This window comes from Cucurbita pepo, chromosome 15 (assembly GCF_057944985.1).
Source record: "Cucurbita pepo subsp. pepo isolate OVF chromosome 15, ASM5794498v1, whole genome shotgun sequence".
Classification (NCBI taxonomy): Eukaryota; Viridiplantae; Streptophyta; class Magnoliopsida; order Cucurbitales; family Cucurbitaceae; genus Cucurbita; species Cucurbita pepo.
In genome coordinates this window covers 11534659-11553825 of record NC_141812.1, presented here as the reverse complement: position 1 = coordinate 11553825, position 19167 = coordinate 11534659, and the positions used below count along the sequence as shown (strand labels likewise).

At 34.9% G+C, this 19167-nt stretch overlaps 4 protein-coding genes across 8 annotated transcripts; 1 reads left to right on the top strand and 3 right to left on the bottom strand.

Annotated features, from left to right (window-relative positions):
- Positions 1-4069: 4069 nt before the first annotated feature.
- LOC111811806 (E3 ubiquitin-protein ligase RMA1H1) lies at positions 4070-6163 on the top strand. Of its 4 annotated transcripts, none has more exons than XM_023698842.2 (2): positions 4070-4344; positions 5269-6163. In XM_023698842.2, the coding sequence occupies exon 2, from the start codon at positions 5308-5310 to the stop codon at positions 5971-5973; it is 666 nt and encodes a 221-aa protein (XP_023554610.1). In that variant the 5' UTR covers positions 4070-4344; positions 5269-5307; the 3' UTR covers positions 5974-6163. The 4 variants fall into 4 exon arrangements, with proteins under 4 accessions (XP_023554610.1, XP_023554609.1, XP_023554611.1 ...); XM_023698841.2 differs by having other exon boundaries at positions 5264-6163; XM_023698843.2 differs by lacking the exon at positions 4070-4344 and adding an exon at positions 4358-5124.
- Positions 6164-6575: 412 nt separating this feature from the next.
- LOC111811688 (pentatricopeptide repeat-containing protein At2g20710, mitochondrial) lies at positions 6576-8769 on the bottom strand. The gene is made up of 2 exons (XM_023698683.2): positions 8373-8769; positions 6576-7988 (listed from the first exon to the last, which is right to left on the bottom strand). The coding sequence occupies exons 1-2, from the start codon at positions 8670-8672 to the stop codon at positions 6747-6749; spliced, it is 1542 nt and encodes a 513-aa protein (XP_023554451.2). The 5' UTR covers positions 8673-8769; the 3' UTR covers positions 6576-6746.
- A 2738-nt stretch (positions 8770-11507) lies between these two features.
- Positions 11508-13250, bottom strand: LOC111811763 (CAAX amino terminal protease family protein). 2 transcript variants are annotated; one of them, XM_023698789.2, is made up of 4 exons: positions 13036-13248; positions 12713-12871; positions 11953-12171; positions 11508-11877 (listed from the first exon to the last, which is right to left on the bottom strand). In XM_023698789.2, exons 1-4 carry the CDS (start codon positions 13207-13209, stop codon positions 11536-11538), a joined length of 894 nt encoding a protein of 297 aa, XP_023554557.1. In that variant the 5' UTR covers positions 13210-13248; the 3' UTR covers positions 11508-11535. The 2 variants fall into 2 exon arrangements, with proteins under 2 accessions (XP_023554557.1, XP_086974125.1); XM_087117999.1 differs by lacking the exon at positions 12713-12871 and having other exon boundaries at positions 13036-13250.
- Positions 13251-14675: 1425 nt separating this feature from the next.
- Positions 14676-16333, bottom strand: LOC111811724 (ethylene-responsive transcription factor ERF053). The gene has a single exon (XM_023698740.2). It carries the CDS (start codon positions 16195-16197, stop codon positions 15037-15039), a length of 1161 nt encoding a protein of 386 aa, XP_023554508.1. The 5' UTR covers positions 16198-16333; the 3' UTR covers positions 14676-15036.
- Positions 16334-19167: the final 2834 nt, after the last annotated feature.

The following is a 19167-nucleotide window of genomic DNA, read 5'->3' as shown; positions in this document are numbered from 1 at the left end:
GAGAGAGCTGAGTCGATGTCGAGTTTGAAGGGGCGAAGCAGTAGAAGAGACTTTGATATCACCTTTCTCACAAGATAGGCCTTCTTGTCCCTCTTTGCATTGATGGGCAAAGAGGCAAGGAGGGAACATTGTGTGGGCGCAGTTGTTGGACATGTCGTGTAATTCATCTACAAAGCCGCAGCAGAGTGCTGGTGGGTATTTGCGGCCCCTTGCATTGCTTGTTAGGACACCCTTTTATGAATGATTTGACGTAAAGAGATACTCGTTCGACTTCAAAAGAGTATACAATTCAATTCAACTCAGCTCAATCTTTTATTTTAACGATGGGTTAGGTGGGTCGAATGATTAGATCACGTAAACACAAAAACTAAATTTAAAATGATTAGATCATTTTTTAATGGGTTGAAGCAGCAATTGAACACAAACCAAAGCCCAAAACTGGAAATGGGTTTTCTTTTGGTTGAACACTGCTAAAGGGCTTTACTTTTTTCGGTCATAGAATGTTAATGGTTGCTTTAGCATAAGGTAGATCATTAGGTTAAAAAAGGGGCATTTCGGTCATTTTTTCCAACATGGTTTAGAGTCGAGGAACCCTAAAACTTTAAACTCGATGGAGATCGAAAAATAGAGCTTGAAAAGATGTTCTAAATGAAGTGGAGATCAATCTCCAAATAAAGTGGAGAATGAGAGCGTGCGTGGAAAATTTATTCTCGAGACATAAACAGGGATGAGAACGAAGACATGCAATATTGTCCCATCTCGATTCTCGTCTTCATATCATTTGTTTTTAACAAGCAACCTGATTAACTTCTTGATAAAGCTTTAAATTTCTTCCATCCAAATATCGATACACAGCATATCATCATCATCTCTCAATTACATTCTTTGTTTATCTCTTTTATATGCGTTTTAATATGAATTTTTCTATTTCTTTTCATTTTTTTTTTTTTTACATAATTTATATTTTTGGAGATAAGATTGTTTGTTTATTTATTTATTTATTTTTCATAATTCAAACTTTCAATATCAAAATTTTGGTAATAAGATTCCATTTCACCAAATCTTATCCTTTCATCTCACAATTTATAAAAATTAAATCCCATAACAAACAACAAATTAGTGATTAATTTATGTTTTTATTTTATTATATTTTTTATAAAAAAAAAACATTTTAAGCTCTTAAAGTCAACTCACCAACCAATCTAACCTTCACCTAGTTTTCTTCTTGTTTCACACGATATTTAAGGGCAACCACTTTATAACGGTTATGTAATTCAACATTATCCATTTCTTTTAATTAAAAAAATAATAATACGAAAGTTGACTTTTGTCTAATTGGATTGTTATTAGCTGATCTTAAAGTCAACTGTTCATAAATTTTTGGTTGGTCAACTAACTAACTATTAGTAGCTCATAATCCACCCACCCAATTTGCAAATTGGAATCTAATAGGGTGTGTATTTTTCAAAATAATTTTTAAAGAAAAATAAATACACGCATTTTTTTTTAATCGAGTAATATAAGATAAAAGTAATTTAAATTGTTTACGTTCTCAATCACATGTGACGACATTGTATATAAAATTGTGTGAGTGATATTTACAAACGTTCCATCTCTATATTTCTAAACAATAATATTCTAATTATCAAGATATTAGAAAAAATATTTATTTATTTATAAAAAAGAAAAAATTAACGTCATCATGACTTTAAAATATATATATAAACTAGTTAAATAATAACAAGGGTAAAATAGATATTAAATAGCAAAACTTGTCCGGTCGTAAATGATATGTTGTATATATAAATATAGTTGTATATAACATCATTTAACTTGATTGGTTTAGTTGAGTCGACAGTGGTAACAACTTCGAGGCGGTGGTCATACTTGACAGTTAGCGATAGCCTTCGATTGCAATGATAATGGAAAATTGATGATGTCCAACCTATATTTTATGGTCTAATAATGTAATTTTTTTTCTTAATAAAATTTATGTTTTTCTTTTAAATTTAAAAGTAAAAAAATTAAATTTTGAGGGATGATATATTATTTAACCTTCAAATTATTATTGTTATTTAATAATAGCATGACATGAAAACATATAAAACAGCTAAATGATAACCGACTTTAACATATAAAATAAAACAACTTGTCCGTCACAAAAAAAATTATGTTTTTCATAAACTTTAGTATATACCATTATTAATAACAAAATAATAATTTTATATACTAATTCAGAGCTATTTTTTAAAAAATGCCATTTGTTGAATAATTTAAATTAAAATGAAACTTAAATGTATATTTTTATAGGAATAGAAAATAAAACAAAAGTCAAGACACAGAATAAAAAAATAAAAAAAACGATTAAAATAATTCGGATGATTATTATGAATTTTTTCTTACATTTTCAACTTTCTTTTAAATTTTCAATAAATTTACAAATTTTTAAACTTTTCAAAAATAATTTATAGATCATATATTTAATAGAATTAGAATTTTTAATTTTGTATACTAAATATATAATTCTTTTTTAATAACAATAAAAATTTAGAAGCACAAACTTAAAATTTACTAAATAAATTCATAATTTAATCCATTTGAATTAACATTTGTGTAAAATACATTAAATTTAATTCAATTCTAGGCTATTATTTTAAATGTCTCATTTTAGTTTGTGTATTTAAAAAAAAAAATTTTAATTTAGTTCCATAATCAAATAAATTATAAAAATATAAAAAAAATAATAATAAATGAAAATAACAACAAATATCTATATTTGCCTTATAATAAAATATCAAATATGATATATATGGTAAACTGTAATTTATTACTAAATATTCTTAACCGCTAATTTATTAATAATCATTTAAAAATATTTTTATTATTTATAAGGTTTTCACTTCAAATTTATTATTATTTAACCAATTTCAATAATTTTTTTTTGTTTTGACATATGTTCAAATACCTAACACAATAAATTATGGTAAATTCAATTAATTATATTAATAATCCAACATTCTTCCTTAATTTACTAATGTCACTCTGAAAGTTGTACATAAATTAGTAACACCTTATTCAAACTTTCAATTCCTCATTTAATAAATAAACATTTTATTTTTAAAATCACTAATTTTTTTAACCAATAAATTCAAGAATCGCATTAAAAATTATTTTTTATGACATGGTCATAACTACTTATTATTTTAAAATGATGTCATAATTTTGCTTAAATCACAATAAAAATAATCAACGGTCAATTTAATTTTGCTAAAAATGGAATATCCAATCAAGAAAAGAAAAAGGAATTTATTGGGCCATTTTCTTATAAAAGTAATTCATAAATTTAGGAGAAATTTTGGGGTTATTTAATAATAAGCTTAGAATATTAGGTATTTTCTATACAAAATCTTCCAGAAACCCTTTATTTTATTGGATTTTCACATTTTAAAAATGAATTTATTTATATAAATTTTAATTTTGAATTAAAAAAAAAGAAGAATACAATTAAAAATTTAAATATCAAATAGACCCGTAACTCACACCATTGACATGTTCGATCTTTTTTTTATATATATATATATATATATATATATATATATATATATTTTACTTAATCTTCTAGACAGGAATCAATTTCAATAATTAGTTTTTATTTTTATTTTTGTAAGAATAGAAATCTTCTAGAAGCCAACATTTTTTTAGTGAAATTAATTACCACTCTCTTCCATTTTTCAATTAGCTTTCTTAGATTCAGATTCTAATTATGGCCAATTAATAATTATTTGAAATTAAATAGATACTTTAAAATTTATTTGTCACAATTTGATCTATTATTATTTTTAATCTAATTTTTGTATGAAGAAATAATTAAAATAATCCTATTTATCTAATTTTAATTTCCTTGATAAAATATATCAACAAAATTAGGGGAAAAGGTATAGAAACTTCCTGCTGCTATCGTAACGACACGTAGCAGTGAGATTTTCCTTTTTTTTTTTTTTTTTTTTTGAATTTATTTTATTTATTTGTTTATATTTTGTTGAAAATTAAAAGAAGATTAGAAGAATGACGGTGTTAAGAGTTGGCGCCTTTAAATCTCGGCGTCAACGTTACGTCTCTCTCATTTTTTATGTTCTTCAGTTTCTTCTTCTTCTTCTTCGATCTCACATTTCGTTCTCGTTCTTTTTTTTTTTATTGTTTCTGATAATTTTCCGTTGGAGCTCTGTGATTTTGCGGTACGAAGTTTCATATCCCTAAATTTTGCGTACTCCCTGTTATTGGCAACCTTCTTCTAGACTCCCGTGCCTCTCTGAATCGAAGCGATTAATTCCTGTTCGAATTTTGGTACGCTTTGAACTTCAGGATTTTGAATGTTGAACTTGTGTTTTCTTCTTCTGTGGAATAATTATCGGCTCATGTCTGATTCTTGACAGAATAGGGTTTTTTTTCCTTTCGAATTGAAGCATTAGTTTTCATCTTAACGAATTTCTAACAAAATTTCATCGGAAGAAGATTGGATCAGTCATTTCGTGTTCTAATTGCATATTCACTTGATTTCTGTGTGATTAGCTTTTGAAATCCGTTTTAGATTGTTGGAAATATTTTAGAAAACTGGTTTAGATATGGATAAACATGTTTAAGAAGAGGTAATTTAGTTTAGAATCGTATGAGAGTGACTTCGAACAGAATTTTGGATAGCTATCCTACTTTTTTAATTCAAAATTTTTGTTGAATGTTCTAAGAGATTTCTTGTTGGAGTAGTTTTAAAATGTAGTATTTTTTAAAGATTGAACAAAATTCAAAAGAATTTTTTATAATTTATGATGAACAGTTCTAATCTTATGTCTTTATCAGCTGATTCATGCGCCTGTACTCGAGATTAGCTTGAGCCGACACTACCATGTTTGTTTAATTAATTTTCGGTATAGCTCAAGATTTATTTATTTTGGATCTGGATATGGATAGTTTCTAGCCCCAAAAAACTTTCCAGAAGGTCAACTTGCAAATAAGATTTAAATATCTGATTGGCCTGCAGCATTAACCAAGGGTTTCTCTTTATAATATTCTGAAAGCACATAACTCTACCTCTTATCTCCTTGCTCTTATCTTTCCTTGGGATTCAAGGTAATGATTTTTGTAATCTGAGAGAACCAAAATAAGTTCATCTCTGCATGTAAACATATATTTTCTCTGTTTCTTCAAAGATCTTGTGGTTGTTCGATCTTTCGATCCAATATTGATCTAAGTTTTTATGATTTGGTAGTTTAGGCTTCTCAGAAGGGTTGTGTTACAACAGAGCATTTGGAGATGGAGATTAACTCATTTGGAGAGAACAAGTCTTGGAAGTCTGTTTTGGATGCCATGGCTGACACTCATGGTGATGCCTCTGGGCTATTCGACTGTAACATATGCTTAGAGACTGTGAAAGATCCTGTTGTTACACTTTGTGGCCATCTCTTTTGTTGGCCCTGCCTTTACAAATGGCTTCACTTTCAGGACAGCTCTAAAGAAAAACATGGCCGGCGACTCCAGCAATGTCCAGTTTGTAAGGCAGAAGTTTCTGATGCTACTCTAGTGCCACTCTATGGCAAAGGTGGAACTCAAGACCCGTTCGAAAGCAAGAATTCGCAGCTTGGAATCGTCGTCCCTCGCAGGCCTAACGGTCCTGCTTGCTTTGAGTTACCAACGCCAACTTCTCACCCAACCTCTCACCCAGTTCCTCAATCTAGGCAAGGAAATTCCTCTAATCAATCAAACATTTGCTATGCTCAAGTGACAGGAGTGTTTGGAGAAGTGGTTTATGCAAGAATGTTCGGTGCAATAACGAATCTATATGCATATCCCAATGCATACCCTCTTGTGTGGAGCAGTAGCCCAAGGATCAGAAGGCATATTTTGCAGACTGATGAATCACTCAACAGAATCTGTATTTTTCTTTTCTGTTTCTTAGTTATCTGTCTTCTTTTGTTCTGAGCCATAGATTTTCCCTTTACTCTCTAATCCATTGTAAAAATTTTGAGTCAGAAGAACACTTAAATGATATGCAGATTGTGTTATGTAGGTGTGGCTGAGCGTTGGTGGCGATGTTGCCCCTTGGCTCGCCCTTATGTAGTTGATGTAAATAATAATTTTGTTTACAGCCTCGTTATATGGCCTTCTATTACTCTTTGTGAGATTTCACATCGGTTGGAGAGAAACAAAACATTCCTTATAAGAGTGTAGAAGTCTCCCTCTAGCAAACGTGTTTTAAAACCTAGAAGTAGAAACTCAAAGAAGATAATATCTGCTGGCAGTGGGGTTGAGTTGTTACAAGTGGTATTAGAGTCAATCACTAGGCGGTATGCCAGCAAGGATATTGGGCCCCCAAGGAAGTGGATTGTGAGATCCCACATCGATTGAATAGGGGAACAAAACATTCTTTATAAGAATGTGAAAACCTCTTCCTAACAGCCACGTTTTAAAACCTTGAAGGAAAGCCTAGAAGAGAAAGCTCAAATAAGAAAATACCGGCTAGTGGTGGACTCGAGCTGTTACACTCTTGACCGTTCTTGGATTCGCCTGTTCTACTAACAAGATAGAAAATGAAGAGGATTTGCAGTGACAATCCAAATTTACATTTGAAATTCTTTAAGGACCCAAAACAAGTGGAATTTTACCAATCACGAGAAGAGCTGGTATTGTGTTTCAACCATAGCCTCTGTCAACGATTTTATAGTGCTGAGACTTGCGATGAGCCTAAAAGAATTTTACCAATCACTACAAGAGGTCTTAGTTCCCAGGATTTTGTGCACTTCTTCATCAGCACAAAAACCATCCATCTCCATCTGGTTTAGAATGCTGAGCACTGGTTTTCCACCTGCAATGGAAGTCCTCAGCGATCTGTAGTACATCTCCTTCGTTATCGATCCCGAGCTTCTGCATAGTCGTATCATTTCTTCCATTGTTTCTGCATCTCCTTGCTCTTCCAAGTAATTCAGACAGGCTTCCAAAATCTCTTGGTTTGGTTTCCAATCCTGCCTTCCAACTAACATAGCTCTCTTCAACATCTCAACTGCTTTGCTCATGAGCCCGTGTTCGACGTATCCCATAGCTAACACGCTCCACGTGCTAGCATATGGAGTTCTTCCCATCACTGCTCGGTTAACGAGCGATTCCGCCTTATCAAAAAGACCTTTTCTGCAATAAGCAACCAGAAGTCGATTCAATACTCGGAAATCATAGAATGTGCACTTTGATTCCCACTCCTGGAAAATCCTTTCAGCCCCTTCAATATCATCAAGTTTCACTAGAGATGTGATCATTAAAGCATATGGCACATCTATTTGTTTAATTGTTGACTTGAACGTACTCCAAACCCTGTAAAGTTCGTCCTTACGACCTGCTCGTTCATAAAGCGACAGTAGAAACTCAAACGCCGATTTGTTTTTACGCGGTGGAATCTTCTCCTCCATTTTCTTCAGCATGGAGAGAGCCTCTGTTTCCAACCCAGCTGATAGATATCCACTAGCAGCAATTGAATAAATTCTCCAATCAGCTCTGAATTCAGAATTCTCCTCAATCCTTTTGAGGATCTTTTCCATACCAGAAATGTCTGCATTAGCAACATAAGCTGCACTAAGATTTCTAACAGTGTAGATATCTTGAGGTATTCCCTTCATTTCCATTTCTTGAATCAATAGATCAATCTTATGATGCTGCCCGACCTGAGCGTAGAGGTTAATTAGCACGTTATACGGAAACGACGTAGTAGCAAACCCCAAGTTTCTCATTTCTTGCATAATGGCTTCAGCTTTCTCAACTGATCTCTCTCGCACATAACTACAGAGAAGAGCGCCATAAGCATTAGAAGTTCTCAGCTGGGATGATATACTATTGAAGTAATGTTCTGCGTGTTCCAGACCATGAACTATACGGATTAAATCCAGCCTCATCGCAGCATCGCTCGACGATAAATTAAAGTATCTTCGATCCGTCATCCATCGAGATATCTGGACAAAATCAAGACAGTATGAAACTCAACACTCACTTGAAAAAATGTTCTTATCACAGCAACTCTTAATGTTTTCTTCTGATGAGGATCGTTCGGAATACATCTCTATTGGTACGAGGCATTTCCGAGAAACCAAAAGCAAAACCACGAGAGTGTATATCATATCATAGTGAAGAGTCGTGATTCTAACATTCCGTTCTAGCAATATCTCAAGTTTTCAGTTATGAACATGTACTAAACGAACACCATTTCCAAAATTAGGGCAAGAAGAGATAACCAAATGCTACGAACTGATCTCAGAGAGAAAAACCAGAGAACATTGAAACTCAATTCAGGAATAGAAAACAATAAGCTAAACAGTGATTGAAGCGGGAAAGCGAACCTCTAGAGCGTGATTGAAGCGGCGGAAGCTCTTCATGAGGCGAACAAGCGACTGAAGTTCCTGTTTCCCAATCGCTCGTCCGTCGCCGACCCACTTTTCCAGTACCGGAATAACAGAGATTTTAGGGTCTCGTATGGTTAAGATTTTGTCAAGAAGAGCAGGCGATGTGGGCGGAGGAGTGGAAGAGAAGAGCGGGGAAGGGCTTTTGGTACAGAAGAGGCAAGGTAATGGCATAGATCGTTGAGGTCTCTGAAGGAGATTGGGTATGGGCTTGTTCCAGCTTCGAAGCTTCATCATCATCCTCTTGATTCAAAGATTAGGGACTCCACCTTCTGCACTTCGATTCTGGATTATTGGGTCCTCATTTTTTCTTTTTCAATTTCAATTTTATTTTTTTAAATATTATATTTATAGTTTTTTTTTTTTTTTTTTCGCCGTATTTTAATTTGTTTTAAATATTTTTCGATCAAAATTTGTGAGGATTCATGAAATTCCTAACAATAATGTCAAATTTTCAATTATTTTCTATCGAAATTAGCCAAAATTTATGCAATCGAATTGTGTACATTATCCAAAACTCATAAGAAATTGACGCTTGTCACAAAATTGAGATATTTTGCATAATTATATATTTTTTCTTTTTTAAAAAAAAACAAATTTATTTATTTTAGTCATACAAAAAAACCCAAATTTGCAATCTTATGAACAAAAAGAAGTTAAATTTAATGAACATGAAGGAATTGGGATACATTATTGAAAGAGGACATGAATGAAACCCAGATCAAAATGAACAAACCCAGAAAGATACCAAATTTAATACCAAAAAACAGAGCCCTACTGAATCAAAATGAAGTTTCTGAGAAACACAAATCCTGAAAGAAAGAACAGAAAGATTGAAGCTGGAAGGAGTTTAGGTATGATGTTGTTGATGATGATGTTGTTGATGATGGTTAGCGTTTGAAGTGCTTGAGTTTGTGCCAGCCTTTCTTGCAGGTTTCGCCCACAATCTTCACCCCTTTCTTGAAGATGGTCTTCAATTCCTTGGCCCTCTCCTTCACCTGCTTCTCGAATCCGCCCATGCTTCTTCACCTGCTTCAATATGTGTCTGTGTGTTTATTTATGGGATTTTTACTCTGTTTCTCTGTTTTGGGTATCAGTAGTAGGAGGAGGAGGATTCAGCGGCAGCAAGTGGGGTTCTTATAAAAGAAACACTGAAGGAATAATTGGGGCTGGTATTGGCTGTGCTTTGCTGGGCCAATCAAAACGAGATAGATGCCTAGATTTTGAACAACGGGAGTTGGAGACGTCGATAGCCACGTGTCCCGCATCCAAGGGGTGGAAATGATTGTGGGTTTGATCAGGAGGAGGGGACAAAAGAAACAGCTTTTTGATTGGACCAGTGTGGCAATATGCCTAAGTTCTAAGTTGTTTTGAATTGAAATTTAGAATTCCAGGAATCCAGGAATCCACGAATCCAAGAGTCCAGGCCAAGCATTTTTTACTTTTTTTTTTTTCTTTTCTTTTTTTTGGGGGCGAATCTGATTCTTTCGCCTTCAAAAAAAAAAAAAAAAAAAATAATAATAATAATAATAATAATATCTCAAAGGTTCTTTTAAGTTGGTTCGTTTTGGTATCTATGCTCAGAAAATATTCATCTTGGCATTGTACTTTCTGCGAAATCTCACACTGGTTCGGGAGTAGAACGAAACATTCGTGTGAAAATCTTTCATTAGCAGACGTGTTTTAAAACTTTGAGGAAAAACCTAAAATGGAAAACTCAGAGAGGACAGTATCTCCAAAAGCCTTGACGTGTTTTAACTTTGAGGAAAAACCTAAAAGGGAAAACTCAGAGAGGACTGTATCTCCAAAAGCCTTGAGGGGAAGCGTAAAAGGGAAAACTCAAAGAGGACAATATCTCCAAAAACCTTGAGAGGAAGCACCCAAAGAGGTCAATATTTGCTAAGTAGGATTAAACTGTTACAAATGGTATCACAACCAGACAAACAGTGTGACAGCGAGGACGTTGGGCCTCTAAGGGCACATCGATTGGAGAGGGGAACAAGTACTAGTGAGGATGCTGAGTTCGAAAGGAGGTGGACTGTGAGATCTCACATCAGTTGAAGAAGAGAACCAAACATTCTTTATAAAGGTGTGAAAACATTCTTTATGGTCGTTTGTGGGAGGCAATTAGATCTAGGCAAATTATTACGTGTGGAAAAACAAGAATAGGGAATGACTTTTACATGTGAAAAATCAAAAACATCATAATTTTATTTGAATTTATGGCCATTTGGGGTGTTGCCCATAAATTTGAAAGCATAATTGCATAGGAAGCCAGAGGTGAAGAACAGAGACAGGTGGGGGCTAAGGCCTAGTAACATAATTGGTAGTCATTTCCTCGACTCTCCAATGGCCCCCTTGGTGTCGGTTGAAAGGTTGAAAGGTTGAAAGCATTGATGGTGGCAACTAAAAAGTTTGCAACTTTAATATCATCAACTCAAGCATCTTAACAAGGAAATGAAGTTTAGAACAGTAAGTAATTCTCCCTCTTTCAAGTGTGAATTTCAGCATTAACCTGAAAAGATCTCGAGGTGAATGCAACAACTCCATTACTTTAACTTCCATCTAAATGTCACTCACTGGCAATGTGAAAACTTTTTCTTAATAGACGCATTTTAAAAGCCTTGAAAGGAAGTCCGAAAATAAAAATCCAAAGAGGACAATATCTGTTAGCGGTGGGCTTGAGCTGTTACAAATGGCATTAGAGCCAGAAACCGAGCGATGTGCCAGCGAGGAGGCTGAGCCCCAAAAGGGGGTGGACACGAGGCCTTATGCCAGCAAAGACGCTGGGCACCGAAGGGGGTGGATTGGAATTCCCACATCGATTAGAGAAGGAAACGAGTGCCAACAAGTACAATGGGGAAGAGAACGAAGCATTATTTATAAGAGTGTAGAAACTTCTCCCTAGTAGAGGCATTTTAAAAACCTTGAGGGGAAGGAAAAGGCCAACAAGAACAATATTTGTTAGCGGTGAGCTTAGGCTGTTACAAGCGACCTAGTATCACAGGATGACAAGGGAACGTAGTAACAAATGATGACAAGGTTATATAAAGCCAGCACAAGTCAAACGTGAAGTAGAACTAGGAAGAAATGTATGTAGTCATTAGGATAGGTAAGTTAAAAGAAGGGTCATTGCATTGTACAAGGAATGTATGAGGATTGAAGACCTTAAATTGCCAGTCCAACAGTACGAGCATCCTAGGACACACCCAATGATGAAGAGTTGTAAAGAATTTTCACCAGACAAGTGAGCTGCACTGAAGACCGCGGAGCTGACGAGAACTGCTTGCTGCCATTGCATCTCTGATGATATTGATGCCAATAGAAAGCCTCTGTAAACAGTCTCTTCCAAGAAGGGTGTCACAACACAGTACGCTATGAAGCATGCCGCTCTTGAGATGTTGCTGCTGTCAAGAATCTCCTTCAGCACAGGGCTGTTTACAGCCTGCAATTCAGTGGAACTGTAAATAAGAAATCACATCTTTTGAACGGTAAATTATGGATACAGAACAATGCTAACCTTCGGTCCAACCACTGTTTCTGCAAGAATTGATGTAAGGAAAACTAATGACACGAGGAACCCAAATCCAAAAGCTGATGCAAACAGCCAATTCCTTTTGCCGCCTAAGTTATGAGCTCTAAAGAAGTTTCTGAATCTGTAGTTTGGTTTAGCAGTGACCTTTAGTAGAAGAAGGGTCACAATGAACTCAACTGTTTGAATTCCAAGCCTTGAGAGCGCCTGCATTGCGAATGAACAAGCTAGAAGTGAGCCAACAAGGGTACCAATGACCAAACGCAATCAGAAACAGACCAAACGCCGGTTAGAAATCACGACTCTTCACAATGATATGATATTGTCCACTTTGAGCATAAGTTTTCATGGCTTCCCCTTTGGTTTCCCAAAAGGCCTCGTACCAATGAAGATAGTGTTCCTTGCTTATAAACCCATGATCTTCCTCTTAATTAGCCAATGTGAAACTACTTCTTTCAATAATCCTCAACAACGCTAGCCTCCGGTAATGTTAAACATAATCACAAAGGCTACCAATGATATAAACCTCAAGCATTTTGAAATTCAAGCCAAACCCATCTTCCAAAATGCACTAAAGATTGAGTCATGCATTGAGTCATGGTTTTGTCCTCTTTTGGCATTTCCTTCCATACTTCCCCTCAAGATTTTAAAACGTGTCTACTAAAGATAGGGAGAGATTTCCACACAGTTATAAAGAATTACTTCGTTCCACATAGTTTAGAAACATGCAATCCAAATAAGCACTAACCTTAGTTTGAGGATCAAGAACAGGTATACGCATTAATTGGGAAACGAAAGACAAGCTTCCAAAGCTCAAAGGAATATGCAAGCTGAAAATGTAAAGAGCCATTGTACTCCAAGCAGTAGCATTATCCCAAGGGGCATCCGGTGGCAGAGCAGAAAAACCCTAAATCAAATCAGAAAATCGCAGTCGGACTTCGAAATGAACACACGCACACACACACGCACACACAAACAACGCATCGAATTGAAAACAAAACATTTCAATAAGAATTTCATGACAATCAGAGATCCTCAAAAGTAGAAACATAAAGAAATTATCGGATTCACCTGAGAAGCTTCATGGATAGTTTCGTTCTTGTTGCAAAAGCACTTCCACGAGGCTTTAGAATTGAATTTGAAATTCCATTGATGGGGAATGGAGCGTAAACTTGAATAGCCGAATCCTTCCCGCTTGGCGCTTGTAGAATGAAGCTGAGGCAGTTCCTGTATCAACACTATCATTGCGCTTGTAGAAATTGAGCCCCTTTTGGTCTTTTTATCCAATATATTTGGAATTTGGTACCCGAAGAACGAAATATCATTTCTATATCTTGAAGGATAAAAGAGTCATTTCACATACGGCCCATTCAAAATGGGCCCTCGCATCGGTCCAACTATTAGGGCCTGGGCCTGACTCTGCTGCACTTACTTGGGCCTCAGAACCGTATTTAGGTTTAAAAATTTAAACGAATTTAAAAAATGAAAATACATATTTTAAAAATAATAATATTTTATATTTATTTTCTTAAATGCAAAAAGTTGTCCACTACTTGAGGGGGAGGCGGAGGCCGCCATTCCAACTGAGGAAATGGAGAAAATTAATAATAATAATAATAATAATAATAATAATAATAAAGATTATTGATAAGCAAGAGGATTAAGAAATGGATTAGGTTTAATTAAATAAATAATACTTATACTATCTGCTAACAATATCATTAATTATGCCGTCAATGGACGGCGTTTCGGGTCCCACCCGTCCCTTTCACAGCATGCCCTAAACATTTCCACCTTATTTTAATTCGTTGAATTATTATTTATTAAATATTTATAATAAATTATTAGTCACAATTTTTCGTGATGGAAGTCATGCAACGACAACATCCGAGGAGAATAAAGTAATTAATATACCCAAACATAAAACCAAGAAAATGTTCTAAAACATTTTTTTATTTATTAATAGTTAAATTTTTAACTATTTTATTTTTTAAAATTATATTTATTTATTATAATTCTTTGATTTCTTTTTCGCTTCTGGAATACATTTATGAAAATTCGACAATGAAGTAAGAAAATTACAGGTAACAAAAGGACAAAGATTAAGATCCGAGTTTCTCAATATTACGTGATAACTTGACCAATTTGACTTACCCAACTCGAACCATACAAGTTGAGTTGGGTTAAGATCTTTTTCGGTTTAGAATTGGGTTGAATTTTTTTAAAACAAAAAACTCGGGCCACTTTGTGGGTTGATAATTCTTTGGTCAGGTCAACTCAACCAACCTAAAAATAGGAGTACAGCCCAACCTAACTCTATTCTATTTTACAAAGTTTTTGACTTTGTTCAATAGAAGGAGTGGTCGCGACGAAAGAGTGTCGCAGCTGGGCTTGCAAGTCCCACCCAGAGGGGTGCACCAGTTTGTGTGATTTTCCGAGGACACACACATTGAGGCCAAGTTGGCCACAACAGGGCAAAGTGCCTCTTTTAAGTCCATAGTCGTTTGGTGAGTGTCTGCAGAGAGAGTCAGCCTCACCCACAGCTATGGCAAACACTGAATAGCCACGTCTACGTTGCGAGTCTCGGTGGGCGAGTCCAAGATGGGCGAACAACATAAATAGGTTTGAAGGGGGATAGCCGTAGATAGTAGTACCAAGCCAAAGTTGAGGCAAGTTCACCCAACAACTGACGAGAAGAATTAGACGGGACATAAATGGAGAGGGTAGAGATGGTGTATAAAAAGAGAGGGAACATAAAATACAAGGAAAACCCTAAAAGGCACCATGGAAAGCCCAAAAACAAAGGGTTTCCATGGAAGAAAGACGCACCAAACTAGGAAGGGGAAAGAGATCAAAATAGCGTCTCAAAGCCCCTCGTTAGCTGGTTCTTCGAAATGCACTAAGACAAACAAACAAACATAAAATCAAGAACCCTAACAAAGATTCCATCTTTATGATGCCTAAACCATTGGATTGGTCTTCCAAAAACATGCGACCGTGTCGGACTGCTACCCCCGACAGATCCAATGGACTAAAAATTCATAGAAGAAGAAGAAGAAGAAATCTAAATTTTCAATCTTGATCTTTCCATAAGAACAGCTTCATCGGAGCGGAGGAAGACGATGACGAAGCCGATTCAGAATTCTCTACCTTGTTCTGATTATCATCGGAGTCCTTAATCTGTGGCTGATTTGATGAACCAAAAGGGAATTGTGATTGAAGAACCAAATTGTTTGTTGGGTCTAAATGATCCCAAACAGCGCTTCCCGGACCCCACCCTGCCGGAATTGCATTAAACCAAGCCTCTTCCATTTCTCCCCAAACCATCTCCGGCGCCTCCGATGCGCCACCGCTCTCAGCCAACTGCTCATCCGGTTTCTCTTCCTCCGACGGCGGAAGAACGACAGCGCTGTCTTCATGAGCCTCCTCTGTAATTGGATTAGTGTGCTCTGTTTTCGGCTCTGTTTTTGGATTGTTTTTGTTGAGGAAACGTTCGGGGAAATTGAGTCGAGCATTTTCGCCTCGTAATTTGAAGGCCTCGCGATCGTAAGCCATGGCGGCGTCTTCGGCGGTGTCGAAGGTTCCTAGCCAAAGGCGAGTTCGATTACGAGGGAGACGAATTTCAGCCACCCATTTCCCCCAATGCCGCTGCCTAACTCCTCTGTAAAGCTTGGTGGCGCTTAAGGGCTGCACCGGCGGTCCAAACAAATGACACCCATCTGGCCCCATTCTGCTCATCATCATAGCTCTCCCTCTCGGACTCAAATGAAAAGCATCACTCCAATACTTGAAAAGTCTCTGCTGGGTAGCCACCGGGTCGCCGCCACCGAGGAAGTACGGTGGATAACCGATCCCCTGTTGTTGATTGGAACTAAAAGAAATCATCTGCTGCTCCGGCGACCCAAACGCCGGAAAATGAGAGGAAGAAGAAGAAGAAGAAGAAGAGGAAGAAGAAATGAACTGGGTTGTTGTTGTTGATTGCTGAGATGCTTGAAAATCAAAAGGAAATTGGATCTTAGAAGGAGGAGAAACAGAAACAGGGGATTGAAGAAATGGGTTTTGAAAATCTGAACTACAGAATTTCTTGAGAGGTCTTCTGGACAAGAAAGCATCATCTAAAACAGGCTTCCATTGTTCTTTACCTTTGTCGATCTTCTTCTTTGAAAATTTCAGTTGTGGGGTTCTTTCATCAAGAACCATCTTCGATTTCCCTGTTTTCTTATCCTCCGCCATGGATGGAAACAGAGCAGTTTCTAAGCTCACACCTCCCGCTCGCAAACTTGCAGGAAACAGAGAATTCGAGAGTGAAATGGAATTGAATCGGATTAAGAAAAAACAGAGTCGGATGAGCAACCCATATAAGGAAGCAAAAGAGCAAGCGAGCGGCGGAGCGGGGGCGGTGATATGGAAGTAGACGGCGGCGGATGCGGTGGCGTGTTGGGAATGTGAGTAGAAGAAGAAATGGGGTAAGTTTATAAGTTGAATGAGAGAAGAGAAAAAGATTTGAAGTTTGTGTTTTTCTGGTGAATGGAAGAGAGAGAATATGTTTAAGTGTTGTGGTTGGTCAGCTACGAGGCGGCCCCACAAACCCATTTATTCCAATTCCCAAGTGTCTTTCCTTGCACTTCAATTCTTTTCCTATTTTTTTTTTTTTTTTAATCATAGATTAATTTACTCTATTTTCTCTATAAAACAATATTCATCCACCAATAATAATAATAATAATAAATTCATTAATATCCTTCCATTTTTTAAAAAAAATTAAATATATTATGTTAAAAAAAATATTGAAAAAATTTATTGATGAAAATTGTCTATTGACACTTCATAAATTATATCTAAATTTTTTAATGTTAATTTTAAAAGTTTATTAATATTTTTGAAATGGGGCGGAAATAGTTTTGAATTTTGGATAAAGAATTTAAAGTAAATCTAATATTTTGTAATTTTTTAGAATTTTTTTAATTAAGTAATTACTTTTTATCTATTGAATTATGTTTATTTTATTTTAAAAGATGATTAAATTATCTTATAAAAATCATTACAAATTTAAATTATATGAATTACAAGGTTGAAAGCTGATTGGGTATAAATTAAATTAGAAAATTAAATAATGAGTGACTAAAGTATATTTTTAATTTTTTTTAATTTAGTTTATATTAAAAAAAATTGTAAAATTAACAAAAATAGTTAAATATGAAATTAGATAAGTTAAATTAATTTGAAAATAAAACGGGGTTTTGAAAGAGTAAATATTTAATGTGTGATGGAAGTGCTCCCACGCGCCCCGCCCCCTATGCTACTTTCGGTGATTCCGTCTTTCTCTCTCTCATAAAAATAATAATTTAAAAATACAAAGTCAAATGGGTGTTCTTTGTGGAGCCCAAAAGTCAACAACATTACAAACTATGTCGGTGTTTACGGACACGTGTCGGTCATTCATTCTTGACTTTTTCTTCCGGGCTAACTAACTACAAAATATCTTGCTCTATCCTTGTCTCTTTGTGTTCTTGCCATATATTCGATAAGTATGGTTTTATTTTTTAATCAAATTTAGTGCTTTGACTTACGTACAAATGTTATCTTTAAAAACTTAAATAAATAATATTTTATATTTGACTAACAATTAAAATATTTGCTATTGCCAACAATATAGACGTTGACCGGAAAGGGTGATAAAGGAGAAGCCTTTCTCATACATATCTCCTATCTCCTACTTTAATCGGGATAGGAATTTCCCGAGCGGAATTCGTTGGAATAGGTGTATATTTTTTAAACAAATATTCATTTCAAAGACGTAAAATATAATAATATAATATAATATTCAACATAATTCGAACAAGATTGAGGGTAGGAACATAGACGGAGAAATATAATCTTTTTCATCAGCTTCATTTAGCTAATGGGGATTACTCACCTCGTTGAAAATGGATCTCCTTGAATTAAATAGACTTTCCAAAAGTCAAATGTGGTGTAAGGTATACGAAGAGGTAGAATACGGTAATATTAACAGGTTGTTAGAAAAAAAGAACACTATAGAAACGTTCAAACGTGATAATTTCAATTCAAAATTTCTTTATAAGTCTTCTCCTTCTCGAACACAACACGTCATACCTAAACGATTTTACTAAAAAAAATTTAATAAATATATATATTTCAAAATATTTAAATTTATAATATAAATATTTTACATTAAAATATATATTTGATAGCCATAGTATGCCTTTACAAATTAATTGCAACAGCCAAAAAGAGAATTTATTTGTTTTTGTTTTGTTATTTTATTTTAATAAAAAAAAATAGAGAATTTTGAAAAAGCCAAATTCCATCCTTTTCAAATAAGAGAAAATAATAAGTATTTGCAAAATATCAAAACTCGTGAATGAGACCATAAGCCGCGTGCATAAATCTCTATCAAAATGGAGCAAGATTTTTCCAAAAATAAATAATAAATAAATAAATAAAACAAATTCAATGCTCAAAATTAATTTTTATTATTTCACGAAAATAAATATATATTTTAGAAACTAATTTAATTTTTGTCTAAAAAAACAATATATATAATATTATATTATTATTGAGAGTGTCGTTGTTTGTGTTGCTTGATTAGAACGAGTGTTGATGAACAAGTATGAATATACAAAAATATCTAAACTTTGGCATCTTAGAGTTAATGGCGGAATCCAATGGCATTCCTCTTATCATTCCAAACAAGTTGCTAGAAACAAACCCATTAAAATATGAATCTTCCTTAGAACACCAAATTCAATTTTAAAAAAAACACAGTCCAAGTCAACTCCATTTCAGCTGGGAAGCTTCAACTTTAATCCATCATAAACAACGCCATTAATATATATAGTTATCTTGTCATTGGCCGTCTTTCTTTCTCTTTCTACTTCAAAGAAGCTTGTAGTTTGTGTGAAATCTCACATCGGTTAGAGAGGGGAATGAAACATTCTTTATAAAGATGTGGAAAACTATTCTACAAGTGGTGGACTTGGTATCAGAGCCAGACACTGATTAATGTGCTAGCAAGGATGCTAAGCCTTCAAAAAGGGTGTTTGTGAGATCCCACGTCGGTTAGAGACGGAAACAAAACATTTCTTATAAAGGTGTGAAAACCTCTCACTAGCATACGCGTTTTTAAAACCGTAAGGCTGACGACAATACGTAACGGGGCAAAGCAGATAATTTCCACTCGTG

Excerpts from the sequence above, each read along its gene's own strand:
- LOC111811806 (XM_023698842.2), top strand. The coding sequence starts at position 5,308 with ATGGAGATTAACTCATTTGGAGAGAACAAGTCTTGGAAGTCTGTTTTG.
- LOC111811724 (XM_023698740.2), bottom strand. The coding sequence starts at position 16,197 with ATGGCGGAGGATAAGAAAACAGGGAAATCGAAGATGGTTCTTGATGAA.
- LOC111811688 (XM_023698683.2), bottom strand. The coding sequence starts at position 8,672 with ATGATGATGAAGCTTCGAAGCTGGAACAAGCCCATACCCAATCTCCTT. Across the intron at positions 7,989-8,372 it reads GCTTCAATCACGCTCTAGAG|ATATCTCGATGGATGACGGA; the intron begins GTTCGCTTTCCC and ends GATTTTGTCCAG.
- LOC111811763 (XM_023698789.2), bottom strand. The coding sequence starts at position 13,209 with ATGATAGTGTTGATACAGGAACTGCCTCAGCTTCATTCTACAAGCGCC. Across the intron at positions 12,872-13,035 it reads CTATCCATGAAGCTTCTCAG|GGTTTTTCTGCTCTGCCACC; the intron begins GTGAATCCGATA and ends GATTTGATTTAG. Across the intron at positions 12,172-12,712 it reads TTCTTGATCCTCAAACTAAG|GCGCTCTCAAGGCTTGGAAT; the intron begins GTTAGTGCTTAT and ends TTCGCAATGCAG.